The following is a 26,386-nucleotide window of genomic DNA, read 5'->3' as shown; positions in this document are numbered from 1 at the left end:
GAAGGGGAAAGGAGGAAGAGTTGCAACTGATTCAGAAGGGTGCTTGACAGGTAGAGAGGAGGGAATAGCATCCAGACGCGGGGAAAGAATGTGTGCAAGTCTTGGAATGCTGGAAAGGATACAGTGCATTTTGAGGAGGCTGAACGTGAGGCCTGGCAGAAGTGTGAGGTCAGGGGAGGTAGGCAATGAGGAAATGAGGAAATGAGGCCGGGGAAGAAAGCTGGGCTGGATGTACCAAAGAACACTGCGCCTGCTTTGACTTGAGCCACTGGATCCCTGTCCCCTGCTTGACCCAGACACCCTCTCCTCCATCTACCTACACCCCTATCTGCTGCTCCATGGTGGGCTGGATGCCTGGCTGCTTGACACGCTGATATCTGGCTCCATCATCCTGAAGAGCCTGCAGGGTGGGCAAAGCTACCATTCATACCTGAGACTGCTGGACAGCTTTGTGGTAGGAGCTGCTTAGGAGCTTCGTATCTGAGTCACTGGTATGCAAGCACTGGGTAATCTCTTTGAGGAAATGAGGACGGAACCCTGAAAATATCTTGTGTCTTTGGCTTTTTGATCTATAGTGCTTTCCCCAACCTTAATGAAGCAAACAAATCCATTAGTCAATACTGAGACTCTCAGACCTGGTGTGACTCCATCAACTCAATTGGTACTTAATCACATACTGCTGTATGTCATTACCTAATTTTTCCATTAGGTCATACACTCTTTTGTATCCCTCCATAGCACACAGCAAGGTGCTGGGAACATGGTCAATACATACTTAGTGTTTGTTAAAAGAAAATTGAAGGGGAACGTGTTGAACCCAAAGGGGCAAATGGACAGCGTGATTTTAGAGCATTTTGGTTTAGTTTGGTTGTGAATATTATTTGTGTCTTTTGGGTTGTCAGTCTCTAGCCTCAGTTTCCTCAAAAGTAACTTAAAGATAATCTCACCATCTCTACAGAGTTTAGAGGGTTGTGTCCAACACCATATAAGAAATCATACACTCAAGTACTTTATGAACTGTTAAAATAAGCTATTAGGATTTCTCTTTTAATGTTAATTATAAAATATTTTCTTTCTTATTTTTAGACTTGCAACCTTATTTCTCGAAAGAGGGCCCAACAGGATAGGTAGTCTTTACAAAAAGGCTGTCTATAGACATTACACAGATGAGACCTATTCCACGGAGATCCCGAAACCTCCCTGGCTTGGATTCCTGGGCCCTATCTTGAGGGCTGAAGTGGGTGATGTGATTGTCATTCATTTAAAGAACTTTGCTTCCCGACCATACTCTTTGCATCCACACGGCGTTTTCTACAACAAAGATTCAGAAGGTAAATATCAACCCTGTATCATTGGTGTCTTGTCTGTATTCCATAAATAAGGGAACTGTCCATTTCAGTTAAAGGGATCTAAGAGACAATGATCACACGTGTTCATTTGTCTTTTCCCGTCTCCTCTCTCCCCATCTCCATCTGTTCCCCCTGATGTAGAAGACTTCGACAACACTATCAACCACCTTGACCTAATGGACATCTATAGAACATCTCATCCACTGACTAAAGAATGCATCTTCACAAGAGCATATGGAACACTCCTCAGGGTAGACGATAGACTCAAAAGAAATCTAAATAAGTTTTAAAGAACTGATAGAATGCAAAGTATATTCTCCGATGGAATTAAATTTGATACAATCAATAAAAGAAATTTTGCAAATTCTTACAAATATTTGGAAATAAACAGTATACTTCTAAATAATCCATAGGTCAAAGAATAAATCACAAGATGGATTATAAAATATTTTGAAGTGAATAAAAATGGAGATAAACCCTACCAAAATTTATGGTATACAGCTAAAGAAGTATTGAAAAGGAAATTTAGAGATTTAATCACTTATGTCAAGAGAAAAGAAAAGTCTCAAACCAATAACACAAGCTTCCACCTTAAGAAGCTAGAAAAGGAAGAGGAAACAAAACCTAAAGCCAGCAGAAAGAAGGGAATAATAAGGATTGGAGCAGAAATTCATGGAAGAAAAAAAACCGAAAAATAATATAAAATACATTAAGCCAGAAGTTGGTTCCTTGAAAAAGATTAATAAAATTGAGAAAACTTTATCTAGCCTGATGAAGAGAGCACAAATTACCAAAATCAGGAATGAAAGATAGGACATCACTGTGACCTTACAAAAATTAAAAGGATTGTAAAGGAGGATTATAAACAATATAATGGCAAAATATTAGACAACTTAGATAAAATTGACAACTTCCTAGAAAGACAAAATTTACCCCAACTGACTTAAGAATAAATTAAAAATTTGAACAGACCTACAAAATGTAAAGAAATGGAATTAGCAATTAAAAATCTTTCCTCAAAGAAAAACCCAGGCTCAGATGGTTTCATTTCTAAATTCCATCAAATACTGTAATAATAGTAATAGTGAGAATCCTTTACAAAATCTTTCAGGAAACAGAAGAATACTTCCAAATTCATCCTATGAGGCAAACATTATCTTGATGCTAAAGCCAGATACATACATCACAAGAAAACTACAGACCAATATTCCTCATGAATGTAGACACAAAAATTCTTAACAAAATTTTAGCAAACTGACATCAACAACATATAAAGAGAATTATACACCATGGCCAAATGGAATTTATCCTGTGATCGCAAGTTTGGTTTATTACTAAAAAATAAATGAGTGTAATACAACATATTAATAGCATAAAGGACAAAAACCATATGATCATCTCAAAAGGTGCAGAAAGGCATTTAACAAAATCTAGTACTTATCAGTTAAAAACTTCCAACTAGAAACAGATAGGAACTTCCTCATCCTGTTAAAGGTTATCTAAGAAAAACCCACAGGTAACATCATGGTTAATGGAAGGGATACTGAATGCTTTCTTCATAAGATTGTGAACAAGGTGAGAATGTCTGCTCTCACCACCATTATTAAACATTGTCCTGAAGATTCTAGCAAATGATAGACAGGTCTTCTAGCAACAAACTCAGTCTTTGTTTACCTAGAACGTCTTTACTTTCCCTTCCTTTTTTTAAAGGGATAGTTTGCTGGATAGGGTATTCTCAGCTGGCATTTCCCACCTCCTCACGCCAACACTTTGAGTTTGTCTTCCCACTGTCTTCTCATCTCCCAATATTCAGATGGGAAGTCAACTGTTAATCATGTTGATGCTCCCCTGTATGTGATGAGTCATTTTTCTCTTGTTTTTAACGTTACATCTTTGCCTTTTTTTCCCCTAACAATTTGACAACAATGTGTCTGTGTATGGATTCTTTGTATTTATTCTACTTGTGGTTCATTATGCTTCTTTGATGTGTAGATGAATGTTTTTCATCAAATTTGAAAAACTTCAGGCCATTATTTCTTAAGAACAGATTTTTGTTTGTTTGTTTTTTGTTTTTTGTTGTTTTGTTTTATTTTTGTTCTGTTTTGTTTTTTTCCTGTCCTCTTTTCTGTCTTTTCTCCTTTGGTGGACTACTACTATGCATATGTTAATACACTTGGTGTTGATCCACAGGCCTCTGAGGTTCTGTTTATTTTCTTCAATCTTTCCCTCCTCCTCTTTTTCAGACAGGATAATTCTGTTGATCTATCTTCCAGTTCATTGATTCTTTTGCCATCTTGAATCTGTTGTTGAGCCCCTCTAGTAAATGTTTTATATCATTTATTGTACTTTTCAATTTTCTATCTCCTTGAGGATGTTTTCCATTTGTTGAATCATTTTGTCCTACTTTTCTTTAATTATTTACACATAGTTTCTTTTAATTGCTTGAACATTTTTATAATAGCTGCTTTAAAATCTTTATCTGCTAAATTTAGCATCTAGAGGCACTTAGAGATAGTTTCTATTGGCTCCTTTTTCCCCTGAGAATGGGTCACATTTTCTTGTTTCTTTTGTTGTTGCTATTGAAAACTGGAAATTTTTGAGAATATATTGAAGCAACTCTGGATTGGGATCCCTCCCTCATCCAAGGTTGTTTTTCCTGTTTGTTTGCTTTATTATTGAGTAACTTATCTGGACTAAATTTGTGATATCTGTCTTCCCTATAGCGTGAGGCCACCAAAGTTTCTGCTCTTTCTTTTTTCTTGTATTTATTTTTAAGGCTGGTTGCTAAGGGTCACCTCTACATCTGCTTAGCTTTGAAGTCAGAAAGTTATTGGACAGAGGTTGTGGTTAAGCATCAGTAAATCTTCACTTCTCTGCCATTGAAATTGTGGGTGGATAGAAAACCCATTCAAAGTTGTGATGGTTTTTGTCTGCCTTGGATTTTAGTTTTTGCTGGGCTCTTTGCTTCTCCTCTTTACAAGCACATAACATTAGAGTCAGCCAGGAGTATGTGTATAAACATGTGCAACAATTTTTCAAGTGCAAACATTGCTGGGTACTTTGATTTGATTTCCAGAGCACTGAAATGGTCATTTTTCTCCATTTCTTTCAACTCTATGATTACTTTTGGGGGAGAGGATCAGCTATCTCACTCTCTTCTAATGAATTTTTCTCTTGGCTATAGTTGCATGCCTGCTAGTCTTTTTTTTTTTCTTTAAGTTTATTTATTATTTTTTTTGAGAGAGAGAGAAAGACGGAAGAGCAGAGAGAGAGAGGTAAAGAGAGGATCCCAAGCAGACTTTTTTGTTGTCATCATGGAACTTGATGTGGAGCTCCAACTCATGAACTGTGAAACCATAACCTGAGCCAAAATCAAGAGTCAGACATTTAAGTGATTGAGCCACCCAGGCGCCCTGCAAGCCTGGTAGTCTTGAAGTCCCTGCTCAGTTCAACTTAGTGTTTACTGTGAACTAGACCCAGTGCTGGATACTGGGGCTGTAAAAATGAGTAAATACACACTTGTTGCTTCCAAGATACTCATCTGGGGAGAGGTAGAGGATGAATTCAGAAGAAGTAGGTAGGTGGGACTAACATTGATTAAGCAATTACTAATATGCCAATGCCTATGCTAGAGCTCTTACATGCATTATCTCACTTAATAATAGAATTAACTAGTGCTTTCTTGATCTCCATACGAATATAGTTAAGTATCAGGACTATTTACAAACAAATTTTATTTTTATCTTTTTAATTCAGAGAAGAATAAAGAAGGGGAAAATATCTTACATTCTGATTTCCTACATATCCACTAAAATGAGTTCAAAATAAAAAATTAAACAAAAAGTAGTATGTGAACATGGTTAGAAAATTTTAAGAGTACAGAGAAGTTGAAAAGTAAAAATTCCTCCTACTTGTCTCTTACCTGAAAAATGATCACTTTTAAAAATGTCTTATGGGGCACCTGGGTGGCTCAGTTGGTTAAATGTCTGACTTGGGCTCAGGTCATGATCTCACGGTTTGTGAGTTTGAGGCTGGCATCGGGCTCTGTGCTGACAGCTCAGAGCCTGGAGCCCGCTTCAGATTCCATGTCTCATTCTCTCTCTGCCCACCCGCGCCCCCCTCCCCCCACCCCAGCTTGTGCTCTGTCTCTCTCTGTCTCTCAAAAATAAATAAATGTAAAAAAATTTTTTTTAATTAAAAAAATTAAAATGTCTTATAAATATATCTTAGAAAATTTTCTATATATATATTTGTGTGTGTGTGTGTGGTTATGTGTATGTGTGTGGTTATGTGTTTATTTGTACAAAAGAGATTATACTATCAGGCTGCTATGTATTTCCTGTTTTTCATTTTTCACTTCATCTTGGAGAGTTTCTCGTATCATCACACATAGAAAGACCTCCTTTTAGCACTTGTGCAATATTCCATTGTGTGAATGGACCAGTTTGGTATTGACGATTACTTAGGTTGCTTTCCGTTTGGGGTTGATACCTGCACATTCCCCAATGAATATTCCAGTTCCAGTGTACAATATATTCCAGTGAGTTTTATTTGTTTTTTAATGTTCATTTATTTTTAAGAGAGAGACAGAGCATGAGCAAGGGAGGGGCAGACGGAGAGGGAGACACAGAATCCAAAGCAGGCTCCAGGCTCTGAACTGTCAGCACAGAGCCCAATGTAGGGCTTGAGCTCACAAACCAAGAGATCATGACCTGAGCCGAAGTCAGATGCTTAACGAATTGAGCCACCCAGGCACCCCTATTCCAGTGTATTTTCAAAAACATTTTCAAGGATATTTCAGGGGTAAATTCCTAAAGTAAATTGCTGGTTATACTCATATTCCTTCTTTCCTTCCTCTCTGCTTTCCTTCCTTCCTTCCTTCCTTCCTTCCTTCCTTCCTTCCTTCCTTCTTTCCTTCCTTCCTTCTTTCCTTCCTTCCTTTTTTTCTTTCTTCCTTCCTTCTTCTTTCTTTCTTTCTTTCTTTCTTTCTTTCTTTCTTTCTTTCTTCCTCTTGCTCTCTGTCTCTCTTTCTCTCCTTCTTTCTTTCTTTCTTTCTATGGGAACTGGCAAGTTGTCCTCCAAAAAATTGCACATTTACACTTCTACCATTTGTTTATGAGCTGGCCTGTTAACTCCTACAACTTCACCAGTCCTCAATATTCTCAAATCTGATGGGTGAAAACTTGTATATAATAATTTCTAAAAACTCACACAGTCTCAAGTGCATAAAACCAAATGAATGTTTTAAAAATACTCTTATATTGTTAATGTTACCACTGCTCAAAACCTTTGCCAAATCAAAATCCCTTCCTGGGGATAACCTTCAGAACAACTTAATAAGCTACCCCCTCCCAAATCACTTTTTACTTTATATTCATGGTTTATTTTGCATCCCAAATGATCTTCCTCATCTTGAGTGCTGACACCAAGGATTTGCTTGGGGACTCTAGCCCCTCCTTTCAATAATAGTCATCAACACCTCCCAGTGATAATAAGCAAAAAGAAAGTACGTTAAATAAATTGTGAATATACGAATCTCTGGGAAAATTTCTACTGATATTGATTTGTATCATATAATCAAAGCAAAATGGGTGCTCTCAGTTGAAGTTTCTAGACAAGTCCACCACCCTCCCATCCTCCCCCAGCTACTGACCTTCAGTAAATTCAGAAGCTTCCAAGCCATGCATTTTGTTCACAGGGCTTTGGTGTATGGTGTATACTCATGCCACTCATTCATTATTTCATTCAACAGATGTTTGATACTGAGCACCCACTATACCAAGCACTGAGGTACATCTTGAATATAAAATTATGAGCATAAATAAACTTGGTTTGCATGGAAATTACAGTCTAACATGAGAGACAAGTATCTATCAAACATTACAGACACAGTATTATCCATGTATAATTAAAAACATGGGCAAGTGCTATGAATAAATAATAGCTGATATTTACTGAATGCTTACTATATATGAGGGGCTGTGATAAATGTTTTGTAGATCATATGTCATGTAAGCCTCAACAACTCTATGCCATAAGGAGAATTATCATCCTCTTACAAATAAGTAGCTAAGATTCATAGAAGAGAAGGAAATTGCCTAAATCACAGCTAAGAAGTGAGAGAGATAAGATTTGTTTTCAGGCAGTCTAGCTTCAATGGCTGTGAACTTAATCACTGGCTATTTCGCCATTCTCTGGCTATTCACATTCTCTTTATGTGAATGCATTTTAGAAAACTGACCTAGTCCAGTGAGTTCAGGATTGCAAGTTTGTTGAATGAATTGGTGAACAAATGAAAGAATGAAGAATGAACTTGGAATGTGTCCGCACCCATGTCCTTCTGGGCCCTTCACCTTCCAGCCTTCTTCTCAGTGCCGTCCAGTTCCTCCCCATCCTTCCAGGCCCCTACCTGCTATCCAGGTGGTTATCAAACTAGTTTTAGCAGTGGACTTGCCTTCATTGAAAAATCTTGTGCCATGTTAGTTTATATAACAGAGGAAGGGAATGCCATGCCCATTTGCCCCTACCCGCTCTGTGGTAGACCCCCACCCCCACCTAGCTGAGCCCAAAATTTCATTCAACACATCACTCTATTTTACTCTCCAGTTGTCCTATATGATAACGATTCCTATTCTGGTCTGCTAAACAGAACCGTAGGCTCTCTGGAGGAAAGATGAATGTCTTACTCTTCCTTCCTATCTTTTATGAGACCTCAAACAAGTGCTGAATCAGTAATAAGTGCCCAAGAATTTCATTATTTCTTCCGCCCTTTCTCCTTTCCTTCTTGAGGTGATGTTAAATGGAGTGGATTCAAATCTTCCTGATTGGTACAAGAGGACCATCAGAAGGGGTCCTTATGAACATTTATTGAGCGTCTGGTTTTGTTTTGTTGCTTTGTATACATTGTGTCATCTAGTTTTCACATTCCTATGGGGTCGATATCCCCATTCTAGCTTTCCTGATAGGAAACCAAGGCACTGAGAATTTAAGTAACTTGCCTCAATCCCACAGGAAATACATTTTAATTCATATGTGTTTGATTCCAAAGCTCCGGCCCCGTTCGCTATAGCATGTGATCTCTGTATTTTAAGTACGTTTTATCTTTTCTTGGAAGGAGCGCTATACCCAGATGGAACATCTGGAAGGAATAAGGATGATGATATGGTTCCTCCTGGCAAAAACTACACCTATGTCTGGCCAGTGAGAGAAGAATATGCCCCTGCTCCAGCGGATGCCAACTGCCTGACCTGGGTGTACCATTCGCACATCGACGCTCCTAAGGACATCTGCTCTGGGTTAATTGGCCCACTGCTAGTGTGCAAGGAAGGTAAAGAGAGCCCCCTCCAACACACACACACACACACACACACACACACACAGAGAGAGAGAGAGAGAGAGAGAGAGAGAGAGAAGCCTATTCCCAGAGGTGTTGAAAAGTGTATCTAAATTTCAGGTCTTGTTTTGCCCACCTGCCTTGCTGTGTATGGAATGTGCCTTTTCTTCCAAGCTTTCTGTAGGATTTGGGAAATTCTTCTAACATAGAAGGTCAATCTGATGCCACAGCAGGGACAATAATTCAGACTTCAAGCATCATAGCCTTCTGAAACTTGCATGCTTTTCTTTTTCAAACAACAGGGATATTCCCTATTGAGAGCCATTCAGGCCACCCTGACACCACACGTAGGCAAGTGAAAAATGTAGCCCAATGACCATGGGTGCTTTTGTTTTGTTATTTCAACTGCTTGATCATTTTGTGATTTTGTTCCCTATTGCTGTCAGTAAAGCTGACTCCCTTTAGGAGCAAGATTTTCAAGTCTGTGGTTGTGAAGACTTCTGTTTTATGACTTTTCTCTTCAGCTCTGTCATTTCTATTAAAATCCTTTGCTGCTTTCATGTTGTGGTTACTTCTGTACATGTAAATCTTGATGAACCTTTACACTTACCTGGTACCATTGGCAAGAAACAAAACTCAACTTGATCTAATCCACTTTGAACTTTTTTCTCTACTCTTTTAAATGTCCCCGACAGGTATCCTGAATAAATATTCAGGAACAAGGACAGATGTGGACCGAGAGTTCATTATAATGTTTACTCTGGTGGATGAGAACCAAAGCTGGTACCTTGATGAAAATATCAGACATTTCTGCACTGACCCTGATTCAGTTGACAAAAAAGATGCTGTTTTCCAAAGAAGTAACAAAATGCATGGTGAGTATTTCCCGTGTTGTCACGTATGTACCAAATGCCTTTTGTGTATCTGCTACTATGAGGGATGCAAAAACACAGAAGTGTCCAACCTGGTTTTCTAGGATTTATAGCTCAGGGATAAGAGTGATTAGAAAGTGATATGAAACACAATACATGTCAGATCCTAAAACAATCTGAGAAGGGAGAAAGCGATAGTTATAAGCTAAATTGGGTATGACAAAGCTATGATATAGAAAATGGAAGGATTAATGTTCTAATTAAGAAAGAATCAGGAGGTGAGCCTAGAGAGGATGGATGGGTTTATACTGATGGGAGAAAGGAGAATGAATCATCATCATATAACAATCCTGTGGTTTGCAACCTTCTGCATTTATCCAGTAACCATTTTCTGAGTGGCTGCCAAGTTCAAGAACTATGCTATATGCTGTGTTTAAATACACACTGCTGAATCTGTTATGTTTCCCAGACATTCTTTCAGTCAACATCTATTGAGCATTCATGATGTGCCAGACCCTGTGTTTGTTGAAAATAATGAATTTCTATAGTTACCCTGTCCATTGAGACAGAACACGTACTCATTTCTGTTTTGCAGAGCAGTGGCTTCATACAGAATTTTAGGACTTGGGGATTATTAAGTAGTCTCATTCCACTGTTTTCCCAGAGAGTTCTAGTGAACGGAAAGAACATCTTCAATGTAAACAAACTCTCCATGTCATTCATTGATAAATTTCCTCCATATTTGCTTGTCTGTCTCCCAGAGTCATCCTAACCAAGGCAGCATCAATGTAGTCATAAAATCATAGGAGAGAGGGAAGGAGCTGAAGACCATCTGACCTCCCCCATTTTACAGATGAAGAAACTGAGGTCAAGGGACCATCAATGACTTGCCTGAGGTCAAAGTGGTGATTAGTGCCAGAGTTGCCTGACAGAACCTGAGAGAGAAGTCCCATAGCAAATACATTTTAGTTTGGTTGTGTTTGATTCCAAAGTGTGCAGAAGTGTGAGTGTCCCTGTTCTGACTGTTTCCACTGCATCACACACCCTCTCTTTTCTTCCTAGTGGTATTTCAGCCACCTTGTGTGATGTGGATGTTGGGCAAATATTTTAGGAAGGAAGAAGTAATGGAGAGAAGGAGGGAGGCAGCGAAAGAAACGAAGGATGGAATAAACAAAGACTTAAATTCAAATCATTGCTGTGTCCAGTCAACTTGTACCCCTATTCCTTACAAAATGGTAGCGATGATCTCAAATCTTGCTGAAAACTACTAACCGTAATGGTTTACGACTCAGCTGTCCACATAATTCTTACTCTTTCAAATGAAAATGTCCAACAAAAGAGAATGAACCGCATAAGCAAATACAGACTATATTTAAAATAAAATCCATCCTGGGTGCAGAAGTAGGTGTTTGTAAACAAGCAATCCTTCTTCGAGCTGGTAAAGGAGACCCAATGATAGAAAACAGAAAAATTTAAAAAACAACAAAAAAAAATGCTTAACCAATATAAGATTTATTGAAACATTTATTTAAATTTACTAAAATTATTCAGAATCAATTGTGCTGCCTTAATCATCATTATCTTAGTAACAGTTGCTTCTTAACTCAGTTTGAATTTAGGAAGTGATGTTGTGAGGGACGCCTGGGTGGCTCAGTCGGTTAAGCGTCTGACTCTTGATTGTGACTCAGGTCATGATCTCACAGTTCATGGGGTTCTCTCTCTCTGCCCCTCCCCTGCTTGCTCTCTCTCTCTCTCCCTCACTCTCTTTCTCTCAGAATAAATGAATAAACCCTTAAAAAATAAAAAATTCCTAAAAAAAAAAAGAAGAAGAAGAAGAAGTGATGTTATGACTCTTTAAAACCCTGAATCAAGTTTTCTTCCGCTCTTGGTCAAGTCCTTGCTGCCATTCAGATGATTTGAAAGAGTGGATCTTGGACTTCCAGTGTCAGCTCAATCAGTAAGATTCTGCCCCAGCAAGACCTAGTAAAAACACTGGTTTTTCTCCCTCATTTTAAAGTAACAAAACTTTAAGGTAACATGTCTTATAGGTCCCTTCTAGTCAGCTCCTTTTCTTTTCCTTCTTGTTGCAAGCTTTGGTTACTCAAGTTAAGTAGCTACTAGGTGCCAGCTTTTCTGCCAGGTCCTGACAGCTGTGAAATGAGTGAGACAGAGTTTCAGGAAACAGAGCCCTGTAGGGAAGTCAGGTATGAAAAGGAAGGATCTCGGCAGGAGATGGCGGAGCCATCCTGAAAGGCTGAGCAGCGCTCCGTTTACTCCTGACCTGGGTGCTGTGTTCACATAGCATCTCCAAGGCTGTTTCCACGTGTGCTCATCTCCACTTTTGCTGAGTGCTTTTCTCTTGAAAAACCTAATACCTTTCATTCCTTTCTGGGACTATGTGAAAGGAGCCGTGCTTTTCTGCACAAAAACCTTGCAACCGATGACCAGTGCTAACTCTTCAGCTGTGCCGGCATATGTGTTACCATTGTTTCTGGCCCTGCTCGCCTCTACAGGGGAGTCTCTCCCACCAGTGTGCTTCTGTGTTTCAGCCCTCAATGGATACCTCTTTGGAAACTTCCCGGAGCCTGATATGTGTGTTGGTGAATCGGTGTCCTGGCACCTATTCGGGATGGGGAATGAGATCGACATCCATTCCATCTATTTTTATGGTAACACCTTCGTCAGCAGAGGGCATCGGACTGATGTCGTCAACCTGTTCCCAGCCACTTTCCTGACAACGGAAATGATAGTCGAGAATCCTGGGAAGTGGATGATAACCTGCCAAGTTAGTGATCACCTGCAAGGTAAAAAGGACAAGGACCAGCGTGTAGATGCTGAGAGTTGTACAACTGCACCACACAGTCAATGGTGTTCACTCAGTGCCTGCTGCTAGACAGATGCTTGCATTACATTTAATTCAATATGGAATACATAGGAATGCACGTGCTCATTTATTTGCCATCCTGTTACCAGGTATTTAGTGATCACCTCTCTGTGAGACAGGTGGGAGGTGAATGCAAGAAATGGTAAGACTTTCAAGGAGCCTATAGTCTAGTAGCTAGACTTAGACATTTACAAAATGAAAAAATTTTTGAGGGAGAAAAATAAAGGTTCTTTGTGCACAACAGTCAATTCTCTGGAACAATCAGAGAGACTTCCTGAGGAGTCGGCTTCTAGTCTGAGTCTTGAAATATGGGCAGGAATTGAACAGACGAAGAAGGGGAGGAAGGCTTTCCAAGTAGAGGAAGCAACACGAACCAGGAAAATACATGTTCTATATGAGCAACTCTACATAAAATGATAACATTTTACCATTGGAAAGAAGTGTATAGATAATCTGGACCCATCCACCATCCAATTCTTGAATTTCTTTTGGGACTTCTCTTTTAAGTAATCATAGCAGCCCATTTCATCTCTGGGCTACTCTGTTAGAATGTTCTTCCTTACACTGAGACAAGATCCAATGATACTTGCTAAATCCTAGCATAGGTGCGTGATAGAATATTTTTTTGACTTTAATGCCTGGATAATGACTTAGCCTTGGTCCCTTGGGACCACATAGAATCGGTCTCTATTCAGCTGGACCACAGGCTTATGCCAGAGGAGTGATAGGAGAGAAGCCCACGGAGGCAGAGCCCAGTGGGAGGAGCTTTGAATGGCAAACTGAAGGAAGCAGGGCTGTGTCTGGAAGGCCACAGTGAGTGCTTCCAGATCCTTTGGCACATCAGTGACATAATCAGTGCAGCAATTTAGGAAGATAGATATGATACCTGTGCACAGAAAGGAGTTGGTGGAGAGATTCTGGCCCCTGGATGTTAGTTAACAAGCATGGTAACAATAGAGTTATGACATAGAAAAGGTCTGGCCTAAGATAGTGAAAACAGAATAGAAAAAAAAAAGTATCAATGGAAGAGACACAGAAGAAATAATGTGTAATTATTGACGAACTATACACAGTCACCAGCAGGTACAGGGATGAGACTCTCCAGGGCAGGCTTTGATGACATATTCTTGTTCCCGTCCACCTTATCTTGCTGCTGTCAGCCTCAAGCAGCTAATCTTAACATTAGTCAGCTGGATTATTCCAATTCAATTCAATTCAACAGATATAGAATTAATCAGTTAGTATGTGCCAGATACTGTTCTGGGAAGACACAGATTATGAAGACAAGATTGCTATTCTTATTTTCTCTCAGTTTCATTGAGGTATAATTGACACATAGGAATAGTATCTATTTAAGATTTGCAACTTGATGTTTTGATATATGCATACATTGTGAACTGATCACCATACTCAAGCTAGTTAATATATCCATGACCACACATAGTTAGCTGTGTGTGTGTGTGTGTGTGTGTGTGTGTGTGTGTGTGTGTTAGGAATACTTAAGATCTCAAAGAGTACAAAGTTTCAGTTTTGCAAGATGAATGAGTTCTGGAGACCTAATGTACAGCATGGTGACTATGGTCAATACTGTACTCGAAATTTCCTAAGAAGGTAGATATTAAGAGTTCTTACCACAAGATGCCTATTCTTAAATGTTATATCTGGGGAGAAACAAATTTTAAAATCAAGGTATTAGCAGCCATTTGAGACTAATAAGATTACTAAGCTTGGCCAGTGGTTGTGGACATAAGCTGATGTTTGTACATTACTGAAATTTGATATTTTCTAAACTGTCCAAACCCTCAAAAAAAAAGTTATTGTAAAAAATTAGAAAATACATTTAATTTTTTATTTTATTTTTTATTTATCTTAAAAAAATTTTTTTAACGTTTAGTTATTTTTGAGACAGAGAGAGACAGAGCATGAATGGAGGAGGGTCAGAGAGAGGGAGACACAGAATCTGAAACAGACTCCGGGCTCCGAGCTGTCAGCACAGAGCCCAACGCGGGGCTTGAACTCACAGACTGTGAGATCATGACCCGAGCTGAAGTCGGACAGTCAACCGACTGAGCCACCCAGGCGCCCCTACATTTAATTTTTTAAAAGTTTATTTACTTATTTTGATAGAGGGAGAAAGAGAGAAAGAGAAAGGGAGAGAGAGAACAGTGGGGGAGGGGCAGAGAGAGAGGAGAGAGAAAATCCTAAGCAGGAGGCTCCATGCTGTCTGCACAGAGCCCGAGGCAAGGCTCCATCTCACAAACCAGGAGATCATGACCTGAGCTGAAATCAAGAGTCAAGCATTCAACCGACTGAGCCACCCAGGTGCTCCAGAAAATACATTTAATTTTTAATAACAGTAATCCTGTCTTAGGATAACGGTATCACATTTTGAGGAATATTCTCCCTATTTTCTAGACTTTTATACATAAATGCATGTTATTTATAAAATGAAATTAATCTATTAACACTGTCTTTTATCTTACTTTTCCCACTTATCAATGTAACAGAAATATATTTCCATGTCAGTCAATAGAGACCTACTTCATCATTGTATATCCTCCCTGTGTCCTTTCAAGGGAGATTACAATTTACCTAACCAATACCCTAATGCTTAACATTTGAATCCCCCCTTTTTTGTTTTTATAAACTATACTAAAAACCAGGAATTTATAGATATATTACACCTTTGTCTGACATATCTTTAGGAAAACTCTTAGACTTAGAATTCTTGGGTAAAAGTGTTTGATTTCTCTCTTAAAGCTATGGACGGACATACATTGCCAAATTCTCTTTTATTCTTCACCCTTAGTGTGTGAAGATTCCCCTCCTCCCATTCATCTGCCAACACTGAGAATTATTAGTTTTTCTAATCTTTACCAATCTGATAAATGAACAAGAGTGACGCTTGATTACTATTAAGGTTGAACTTTTTTTTCATGTGCTTATAGTTAGATAGTATTTACAGAGATTTTGTGAATAATATGTTGATGTCCCTGGCCCACTTTCCATTAGGATATTTACTTTTTTCTTTCTCATTTGTCAAATATATTTACATATTGATCTGTCATCCTATGCATTAAAATATCTCCCAACCCACCATTTACCCTTTACTTTTAACTTTGTTAAGGTCCTATTTTCTGTACAACAGTTTTAAATGTTTATGAAGTCAAAGCTATCAGTCTTTTCCTGTCTGATTTCTTATGTGAGCATTTATAGCCCGGCTTGTGGTTTTCCTCTGTTCTGCAGCTGGCATGCTGGGGCAGTACAATGTTGGTAATTGCAAAGGTGGTATTTCTCATCCCAGGATGACGGGTCAACAGAGGCGCTACTTTATAGCAGCTGAAAAAATTCTTTGGGATTATGCTCCTCAAGGCTATAACAAATTCAGTGGTCTTCCCCTAAATGCCTCCGGCAGGTAAGCTCTCTTTGCTGGCATTTCTAAGACTCTCATAAGAGAGGCACCTGTTAGACTTTTCCCTGTGACCTCATTTATATACACAGGAGTTCTGAGCCTCGTAATGTACATACTGCTGAGAATTGGCAGAGTATTTATTGTTTCATGATTTGCTGGCTAAATCAGCACTAGGTTCATTCATTCATTCATGAAGCATTTCTTGAGCACCTACTGTGTGCAAACTGCAATGCTAAGTGCCATAAGAAGTACTAAGCTGACAGAGAGTAGAATAAGGCCTCTGCACATATGGAAGAGAGAGTTTTGAAGAGAGAAGAAGACAGGACCCTCTCTCACTGGAGGTGAACTGGACAAGGAAAGTTATCCTTTTTGGTTCAAGGACAGCCTGATAGGTTATGACTTCTCTACCCAGAATGTGCTTGTCCTACCTATCCAGCAAAATGTTACTTTTTCTTCAAATTCTAATGTCACTTCCTAAGTGAAGCCTCTCCTGACTCCTGAGTCATTAGTAATCATTTTCGCTCCCAGAGCATGTAGTATTTTTCAAATTGAATCTAACAATTCATTAAGTGGATGTGGACTCCTGTGACTTGTTATTATAGAATTCTGTGTAATGGTGTCTGTGAAAGCATTTAAAATATATGGTATGATACAAGAATGATTTTTATTACCCTATGATCTCTTTTATGTCCGAGGGAATGTTTTTAAAATTTTCTTTCTGATTGATAAGACACCCTTTGTTTCTTTCATTGTAAATTTCACTCATTCATTCTTCCACCAAACCAACGCACCTGACCCCAGCCTAAAGAATTTGTGTGCATCATTTATGAACGTGTTCGATATCAAAACTCTCTTTTGACCAGTATTTCTCCATAAACAGAATGAGAATTAGCACTAAGAATTCTGTCGTAGAAGCCTTCCAGGATTCTGAAGCACCTTACAAAATATAAAATATTGAATTATATTTAACTGATATTTAATGTGATATATGAAAGCACAACATAAAAAGCTATGGGAGAGTTGCAGGGAGGTGCCTAAGACAGTGTTCCCACTCTCAGGTCGGAAAGAAACTGCATGCACAGGAGAAGAGAAGTAACTTTGCAAATTACAAATAAGATTAAGATGAGTTGTCCAGACAAGTGAGTTCTCTGGGCATTTAGAGAGCACTAAGATAGCCAGGGAACCCTTCACAGAGTCAATGGAACTTAAGCAGGGTCCTAAAGAATAACAGAATTCATGAAAGTGAATAGTAAAGAGAGAAATTTTATTTTATTTTTAATGTTTATTTTTGATAGAGAGAGAGAGAGAGCAAGGGAGGGGCAGAGAGAGAGAGGGAGACACAGAATCCAAAGCAGGCTCTGAGCTGTCAGCACAGAGGCTGACATGGGACCCGAACCCACAAACTGTGAGATCATGACCTGAGCCGAAGTCAGAAGCTTAACTGGCTGAGCCACCCAGGCGCCCCGAAAGAGAGATATTTTAGATGCAGGGGTTAGTTAGATCAAAGTGACTGGAGCGAATATTTGCATAGAGCCATAGGAAGAGAACTGGGTAAACTGGATCTCAACTGCATAGGGCCCATCATCCTTTTGAACTTGATTTGATTGGCATTTGCATGTGAGTGAAGATGCTGGAGCAGGTAAATGACCGTGAATATTACCATCTTGGGGATTAATATTATAGTCGTGTGTATGTCGAAGGGAAACTCCGAGTGAGCCAATGGAAGAGGGAGGGTGCCAAGAGCACAGTCGGAGCTCCGTGTAATGTTGCCAACACAAGGCGACGAGGGCAGGTACTGGGGTTGCAGCAGTGGGAAGAAAGGAAAGGAAAAGATGCCAAAAGGGCACAGAAATGAAGGAAGCAGCAAAAGGCTACAAAATAAGGGTGAACAAGATAAGGGGATGAGGCAGAGAAAGAGGACAAAGTCAGCCCGTGTGACTCCAAGAGCGAAGGCACCATTGGCAGAAATAAGGTGTCTAGGACAGTGCTAGTCAGAATGTACGTTACTGTATTTCACATTTGGAATTTGGCTTTTCATGTATGTCGTTCGTACGATAACTCCGCCAGCGAAGCTATTTGATGAACTAGACACTTCATTCCTTGATCATGCCAGATATGAAAGAGCTTACTATATGCAAGACTATTCATACTGACATCAGCAAGAGGTATAGAGGGATACTTACTCTGCAAAGAAACCAGTTAGCTCTCTACTTTGTAGGACACCATTCTGGGACTCTGACGCCGGTAAGTAAGGAGTTCACCTGTGCTTTCTTCGGTTGCTGGACCTCCGGGGAAGAAAGTACAGTGGCTGAGAGAGGAATGAGCTTGACCACCACCCAGCCCCCCGGAGACTTTCAAAGCTGGCTAATTATCCCTGGGAACTTAGTTGAAGACGGTTCCGTCTTTCCTGGGGAGATACCTGGGTGGGTGGACGAGCTAAGGACAATGAAAGGGAGCTCCATAATTAAGGCATCTGGTGCATATGTAGAGATGTGCTCTCAGCCAGGTTCCTATTCTTTACACAGTGACTCCGAGCTCTACTTCACACAAGGGGACAACAGAATTGGAGGAAAATATTGGAAGGCTCAGTATATGGAGTATGTTGATGCAACTTTTACTCGAAGAAAGAGACTCTCTGAGGCAGAAGCCCATCTTGGAATTCTTGGTAGAATAAAACCATCTGTCATGTTTTGAATGGGGGGAGATGCTTTAGTGGGGCATATATGTCTACGTGGAATGACTCTTCCTCTCCTGCCTATATTCACTTCTCTCTGCCTCTTTTCATCCTCTTCTCCCTCCTCCTCTTGATATTTTTCAGGCCCCGTCATCAGGGCTGAGGTGGGTGATACCCTGTTAGTGACCTTTGCCAACAAAGCCGACAAAGTCTACAGCATTTTGCCTCATGGCGTCATCTATGACAAGGCCTCTGATGCAGCCCCAAACGTCGATGGTGAGTCTCAGCCTGGCCTCTGGGAGGAAAGAAGATGAGTAAACAGAGGACTTAGAAGTGGGTAGATTTGGTTCAAGTCCTGGTCCCTTTCCTTACCGGCCCTGTGAGCTTGTGCCATCATTTAAACTTTCTGAACTTTATTCTTCTCCCCTACTGAGGCAGGTAGTGACACTCACCTCACAGGGCTTCAGGACGAGCTGGAGAGAATTCAGGGCAGGGTCTGTCCCACAGTAGGCACTTAGGAGATGTTGATGCCTTTCCTTCTCTTTCAGCAATGTAGTAAATCTCAACGTGGGCTACGTTCACAGTCACCCCCACTACCCTAAGATGGAGAGATTTTTAGCCACGGGTTGTGGGGATTCTGTGGGTGAAGGCTGAGGAAAAAATCCGATTTCCAATGTTTGGTTGTCTTCAAAATCTTACACATGGTCTTTGTTCTGTCTCTGTTGACAAATATTTATTAAAACCAGTCTTTTATGCCTACCATCATATATGGCCTCTCCTCATTACACAGGAGGTAATAGAGACTCTACATATAAGAAAGGCAGTTTCTGCCCAGTGGCTGCAGGAACTATCTTCCACTCATGATATTGCTCTTGGGAAACTCCTGATATCTTTGGAAGCCTTCCCCATTATGGCAACAGACATCATGAGTTCGGGGATACTTCTTTGTGCCCAATGATGGGGCTAGGCCCAGTCCAGAGCAGGTGTGAGGTGATGGGGAGGGAACAGAGAAGGAAGGAATGGAGGGAGAATTCCCCCTCCTCAGACCCATCATCACTCTCCCCACCTGGAGCATCATCTCTTGTACCTGCACTTCCTTGGTCAAATGGTCACAAGCACTGTGTGTGTGTGTGTGTGTGTGTGTGTGTGTGTGTGTGTATGCGCGCACCCAGAAAGAACACCAGTGATAGCCCAAATGTCTATATTTTCTATTGTTTAACTTAGCAAACTGATTGGGCGCCTTTTTGCAAAACTCTGAACAATATGCAGAGAGTTTCTGACCTCAGTCTAGCTGGAGAGACTCAACGTGTTCATTTAGCAACATAGTATACAGGTCGAGTGCAAAGTCTTGGGAACCAGACAGTGCTGAGTTTGAATCCCGGATCTGTCACTCATCAGCCTTGTCCCCTTGAGTATTCACCTACCTCCTCTATCTTATGATTATGTGGGGTTATTTTCTAGTTCAACCTTCTAGATTTCACATTCTATTTTTTTAAAGATTTTTTTTTGCATTTCCTTTTTTTAGTGTTTATTTATTTTCGAGAGAGAGAGGCGGGGGTAGCAGAGAGAGAGAGGGAGACAGAATCCCAAGCAGGCTCCCTGCTGTCAGCACAGAGCCCTATGTGCAGCTCCAGCTCACAAAGCTGTGAGATCATGACCTGAGCCGAAATCAAGAGTCAGACGCTTAACCTACTGAGCCACCCAGGCACCTCAAGATTTCCAACTCTTTAAAGTGAGGTCTCTTGCTTAACTTTCTGGGGTATCCTCGTAGTGCCAACTTTAATACATTCCACATACAAAGGCGCTCAATGACATTTTGTAGATTTACATTTAATTGTGAAATAGGCAACTGTCACTCTTTTAATATTTGCTAAACCTAGTATTTGAGTAAGAAATAACATCTATGAAGGTACTAAATGTAATCTCTGAAGAAGATCACCCTTTGATCCAAACTTCTCTCTCATAAAACTTCGGACCGTGGCAGTGGTCTCCCTGGTAGCATACACACGTGAGAACAACTGTCCTTCTACAAAATACATCATCAGAGAGAGACCTAGGGCTGGAAGACCCAGTCCAACAAGTTTAATGTCATTGGCTCTGGCTTTGAGTAACTTTCATTTACCTCCTCAGGATTTCTGAAACCAGGGGCACATGTTAAGCCGGGTGAAACCTTCACATACAAATGGACGGTGCCTGAAAGTGTAAGCCCGACAGCCAGTGATCCCCCCTGTCTGACCTACCTTTACTTCTCAGCAGTTAAGCCAATCCAGGACACCAGCTCTGGCCTTGTGGGGCCCTTGCTAGTCTGTAAAAAGGGCGTTCTCAATGCTGATGGGACACAGGTAGGCCATCAAAGATCACCAAGTTCTTCTCAGGGTTGTATGTGGGAGACACCAGGAATATGGCTAGGGATTAAATAGTAATAAAAGGTCAGGTACGAAAAGCAGTGTTTCCTCCACCCTCTTAATGTTGATTTCTACATAATGAGTAATTTATTTTATTTTTTTGTAAATTTAAGATCTGAACTTAAATTTAATGTAATCTTAATGTGAAGTTAAGATCTAAAACTTACAGATGCCCACCCAGAAACCCAGGATTTCTGCTCGTTGTGGATGGGATTCAGTGGGTCCCTTTCCCTGTGCATTGTTGTGATTCTAGAATCTTCGGAGGTCCACATGGAATGTGAATCGGGGCCCTTTCTTCTTGGACGAGGCTTCTCAGACTTGGCCACATGGGGAACCTTTTAAACATCTTTTATTCAGGCACTCCAGACCAATTAAATCAGAATCTGCAGGGGCTCTCCAATGTGCAACCGAGGCTGAGAACCACTGTAACTCACCGCTGTAAGCCGAAAGTTAATCGTTAGGGTCGAAGGCACAAGAAAGCATGTAGATAAATTCTTACAAGTCCCACCTTTGAGGCTCCCCTGGTTGCACTGACTAGTGTGGCACAGCACAACACTTCAAGCTATGTCTACATGATATTAAACACACTGATGAGAAGAGGCAAATCTAATCATGTCACCATTGTGGTTTACTTCACCAATCAGAAATAGCAAGACTATTTAAGTGGTGTATTATATGATGTTTGGCATTGTAAGCACCCACTTCTGGACTCAACGGGATTTCTAGGTAGAGGACACAAAGTGTCTTGGTCCGCCTCAGACTTGTACTTCCCTGCACAAAGTTCCAACCCTAGAAATGTCTATTAGAGGCTGTGTCCCTGGCCCTCGGAATTGGCCCTCAGTAACGCACGTGCAATAAGACTGAATACAGTTGCACTGTACAACAAGAATCATATAGGGCAAAGCAGAATAACTATCCTTATTTTTTAACTAAGATGTTTATTTATTTGGAGAGACAGAGAGAGAGCATGCATGCGTGCACAAGCGGGGGAGGGGCAGAGAGAGAGGGAGAGAGCGAATCTCAAGAAGGCTCCGCGTTCAGCACGGAGCCCAAAACAGGGCTCGCTCTCACAACCGTGAGATCATGACCCGAGCCGAAATCAAGAGTTGGCAGTTTAACCGACTAAGCCACCCAGTGCCCTAACGATCCCTATTTTAAAGCCGAAAAAACTGAGGCTCAGAGACAGTGAGTGACATCCCAAGAGACACCCCTAGTAAGTAGTGAAACTCGGCAGTAGAACGCGGGACTTTGAGCTTCCAACTTTGTTTGTGGTTTTGTTTTTGTTTTTTTTCCAAGACACCACCCTGCTTCCTCTAGCTCAATACCTGAGCCCAGGAAATTGAGTGCCAAAAAACTTGTGTAAGGAGGCCCTGATTTTCCCCCAACTGCATCTATTTAATGGTGGCTTGAATGCTTGCTAGAAGCACCTTATGGTACGTGGGGGGGTGTTGCCTGAGCCAAACACCATTCGTGGCCAATCCATTTCCACCAAGTTCATGAAAAAATTAACCGTAACCCGAAATACTCCCTACTTGGGATTTGGCCGAGCGAGGAATCCATTTGGCCAGACAGAAAGTTATTTTCAACGCAAAAAATACTTAGGAAACACATACTGAACCAGGCCCTCTATAGGTAAAAGCTTAAGTCTCTTCCAGGTAGGTAGGTAGAGAACATAAAAGGTGTTTTCATCTCTTTCCAGTAAATTCTCCCAGAGGTGAATGGTTGTCACAGAATCTAACCAGGTGCTATAGGGCCCTTTCTAACATTTATGACCTTCTGCAACAGCCACTTAAACTCCCTGTTTGTCTATCCAGCCGTTTATACCGCCCTTATATTTTTTTATTTTGAATAATTCAGTTTCAGATTTATGTAAAAGTTGCAAAGAAAAAAAACCCACAAAGAATTCCCATATATCCTTCGCCCAGATTGCCCAAATGTAAACATTTTATCTCATTTGCTTTCTTAGCCTTCTCTTTATTTTTCTGGGTTTTGTTCCCCTAAACTATTTGAGGTAGGTTATAGATATGACATCTCTTCAATGTGTTTCCTAAAAGCAAGGTCACTTTCGGACATAAACACAATGTAATTATCCAAGTCAGGAAATTAACCTTAATACTGTACTATTATCAAAGTTGAGTACCCTTTAAAATTTTTCTGTCTTTATCCTTTATAATAAAAGGAAAACATGTTTTTCCTCGACCAGGCTCTGGTCTACATCATGCATCATCGCTTCAAGCCCCTCTTTCTCCTGTGATCGGTTTCATCACAGGGAAGCAAGTGTGACTTTTTTTCTTTAAAAAAAATTTTTTTTAATGTTTATTTTTGAGAGAGAGAGAGTGTGTGAGTTGGGGAGGTACAGAGAGAGAGGGAGACACAGAACTCAAAGCAGGCCCCAGGCTCCGAACTGTCAGCACAGAGCCTGACACGGGGCTCGAACTCACAGACTCACGGACCGTGCGATCATGACCGGAGCCAAAGTCGGTCGCTCAACCGACTGAGCCACGCAGGCACCCCACAAGTGTGACTTTTCTAAAATGCAAACAAGATCACGTAATATCCATGTTAAACACCCTCCAGTGACTTCCTATCACGCTTGGCATAAAAATCTACATTTCTTAGCCTAGACCTATGTCCCCCGGCCTCCAACTCCTTTGATGTATCTCACACACTCCCTCATGCCTACTTATACTCCATCCACATAAGCCTTCCTGTTCCTTGAACAGGCCAAGCTTATCTTTGGCTTAGGGCCTCCTCACTAGGCTCCCTCTGCCTGACATGCCTTCTTCTGACCTTTGTGTGGCTGGCTCTTCCTGTCACCTCCTTAGAAGAGTCTTCCCTGATCACCAAGCTAAAGTCATATGCTATCACATGACCCGATTTTAATATCACTTACCCCCAGAGGACATTTTCTTTGTTTACTTTTGATGTGTTACAGAACGTTTCTCCTCACAAGAATGTGAGTACCACAGAGCAGGAGACTTGTCTGTCTTATCTTCCTTTCCCAGAACAATGCCTGGTGCATTGTTGACACTCGACCAATATTATGGTTGATGAATGAAATACAGGGTAAGCATTCTCATCTTCAAAGTCGTTATTAAGAAGTTTAGTTAACAGAAAGGGCCACATTACACACACACTCAAACACTCCATGTGTGGCCTGCAAATAGACACTAAAAATTCCAGGATAAGCTTATTTGCCAAACTCCCCACATCCACGTTTTAAACACTCAGAGTTGTGTGAAGGACCATGGTTCAGACATCCCAGCTTCCCTACTGCTGTGGGAACCTAAAACATAGTGATGTTAAGTGCTTTTCACAGAAAAACTTTGTGCTGCAGACGCTAGCCATCACTCAGGTACATTCCATGCACGAGTGCAGGTTGGATTAATTCAAGTTCTCCGAAGAAACAGAACCATAAGGATGTGTATGTAGACAGAAGCAGACTTATTATAAGGAGTTTGCTCACATGATTATGGGGGCTGACAAGTCCCAGGACCTGCAGGGAGAGTCAGCAAGCAAGAGACCCAGGAGACACAAAAGTCCAGAGGGCTCAAAGCCTTTGGAAGAGCCTCTGTTTGAGTTTGAGTCTGAAGGCAGAAAAAAGTCAATGTTCCACTTCAAAGACAGGAAGGATTCTCTTTTACTTGTGGGAGGGTCAGATTTTTTTGTTGTATTGAGTCTTTCAACTGATTGGATGTGGCCCACCCACATTGGAGAGGGCGGATGTGCTTTGCTCGTCTACCATTTAAATGTTAACCTCATCCAAATACACCTTCATAGAAACACCCAGAATAATGCTTGACCTAATATTTGGGCACCTATGGCCCAGTCAGGTTGACACATAAAATGAACCTTCACGTGGGTTATCACCATGTGGTATCACCTACTTTCTAACCTTTTCCTGGGTTAATTTCCCACCCTCATAGACCTACTTACCTTCCAACTGACTCTCAGGTGATGAGGTTCTTCAGCTCAATGCCTTTCAGTCATTCCTTCTTGTCTTATGGACAGTTGCAATTGCAGCTAATAGTCACAATTAACATTGAACACTTAGTATCTGCCAGATGTTGTCTTGAGTGCTTTACCTATATTATCTATTTTAACCTTCACACACACACACACACACACACACACACACACAACCCCAGGAAGTGGAGACTACTCTTATTCTCATTTTTCAAATGAAGGAATTAGAGCTGAGAGAGAATAAATCACTTGCCCCAGTTTTCACAATGGATGTGCAGAATAACATTAGCACCCATAGCCCATAATCTTTTAAAATATCTTTGACCTCTTATTTCCCTCCAATTCTTCATATTTTCCTTTAAATATTGCAAGCCTACATCATTTCTTTTCATATCCCATGATCTTAAACTACTGCCTGCTGAAACACCATGTGATAAAAGCAGTATGTGCATATAAGATATGGTGTGAGAATAAAGCAAAGGGCACCCACATCTCTGATGATGCATTAGGAAAGCATCACAGAGGTGGGACAGCTAAACTGGCTCTTGAGGTTGGATTGGGGTGGCATACCTTTAAGTTGAAGGGATGCATGCACGAAGGACAGAGGCCTACGGAACACAGCAAGTTCAGATCGCTGCAAGGGACTTGGCCTCACTTTGGTCAAAGTGCCGAGAGGGAAGGGCTAAGAGCAGGTAAGCAAGAACGAGATCACTGTGAGTTTAGACTGTATTGTCCAGTTTCAGAAGGAGAGAGATGTGATCTGTGGCAGTTCTGGGGATTCCTCCAGAGCAGGCAGCGGGTTAAAGGGTGAGTTGGAGGGAAGTACATTAGACATAGGAAGATGGTTGAGGGACATAAAATACAGTCACCTCTCTGGTTCAGCTTTAAAGAAAAGCATATTTCGGCAATGCAGGATGTTGTGTGTTGTGTGACATGCTCGGACAGATAGATTAGGAATATACATAGTGGGAAGTAATCCATGGTGCCCTCCATTTCAACTTACATTAACGTAATTTAGCAAAGTCTGATGGGTTATGTGAATTCATTATTTCACTCAAAAACATGTAGAGTGCCTGCTTTTCCAGACATTATTTTATTTTATTTTATTTTATTTTATTTTATTTCATTTTATTTTATTAAGTTTATTTATTTTGAGAGACAGATGATGCAGGGGAGGGGCAGAGAGAAAGGGAAACAGAGAATCCCAAGCAGGCTGCATGCTGTCAGCACAGAGCCCAACACAGGGCTTGAACTCATGAACCACGAGATCATGCCCCAAGCCAAGACCAAGAGTGGAATGCTTAACCATCTGAGCCATCCAGGCTTCTCTCTAGGCATTTTTTTAAAAGCCGGGGACACAGAGAGGAACCCAAAACTTCCCTACTCTCACAAAGCTACAATGCAATGGGACAACACTAAAAAAATGTAAGTTCACAAATGAAATATAATTTCAGGTGGAGTTAAGTACTATAAAGAAGAGTGAGTTGGGGG

General features: G+C 40.7%; 1 protein-coding gene across 3 annotated transcripts in view; it reads left to right on the top strand.

Annotated features, from left to right (window-relative positions):
• Positions 1 to 26,386, top strand: part of HEPHL1 (hephaestin like 1) — an 81,703-nt gene that overhangs the window by 13,672 nt on the left and 41,645 nt on the right. For 2 of the 3 annotated variants that reach the window (XR_006193895.1, XR_006193896.1), the window contains exons 1-5: positions 11,331 to 12,358; positions 15,685 to 15,853; positions 18,376 to 18,515; positions 18,669 to 18,800; positions 20,655 to 20,866. Coding sequence is in view for 1 of the 3 variants with exons in the window: in XM_042906411.1 (XP_042762345.1) it covers positions 1,087 to 1,331; positions 8,464 to 8,676; positions 9,378 to 9,557; positions 12,104 to 12,358; positions 15,685 to 15,853; positions 18,376 to 18,515; positions 18,669 to 18,800; positions 20,655 to 20,866 (1,546 nt within the window). In the remaining 2 variants the exon portion in view is untranslated. Of the gene's footprint in view, positions 1 to 1,086; positions 1,332 to 8,463; positions 8,677 to 9,377; positions 9,558 to 11,330; positions 12,359 to 15,684; positions 15,854 to 18,375; positions 18,516 to 18,668; positions 18,801 to 20,654; positions 20,867 to 26,386 lie in introns of those variants that run through there. The other variant, XM_042906411.1, reaches the window with a different exon arrangement.

The sequence above is a fragment of the Panthera leo genome, chromosome D1 (genome assembly GCF_018350215.1).
Source record: "Panthera leo isolate Ple1 chromosome D1, P.leo_Ple1_pat1.1, whole genome shotgun sequence".
Classification (NCBI taxonomy): Eukaryota; Metazoa; Chordata; class Mammalia; order Carnivora; family Felidae; genus Panthera; species Panthera leo.
Note: the sequence above shows the minus strand (reverse complement) of the source record. Positions and strands in the feature narration are given on the sequence as shown.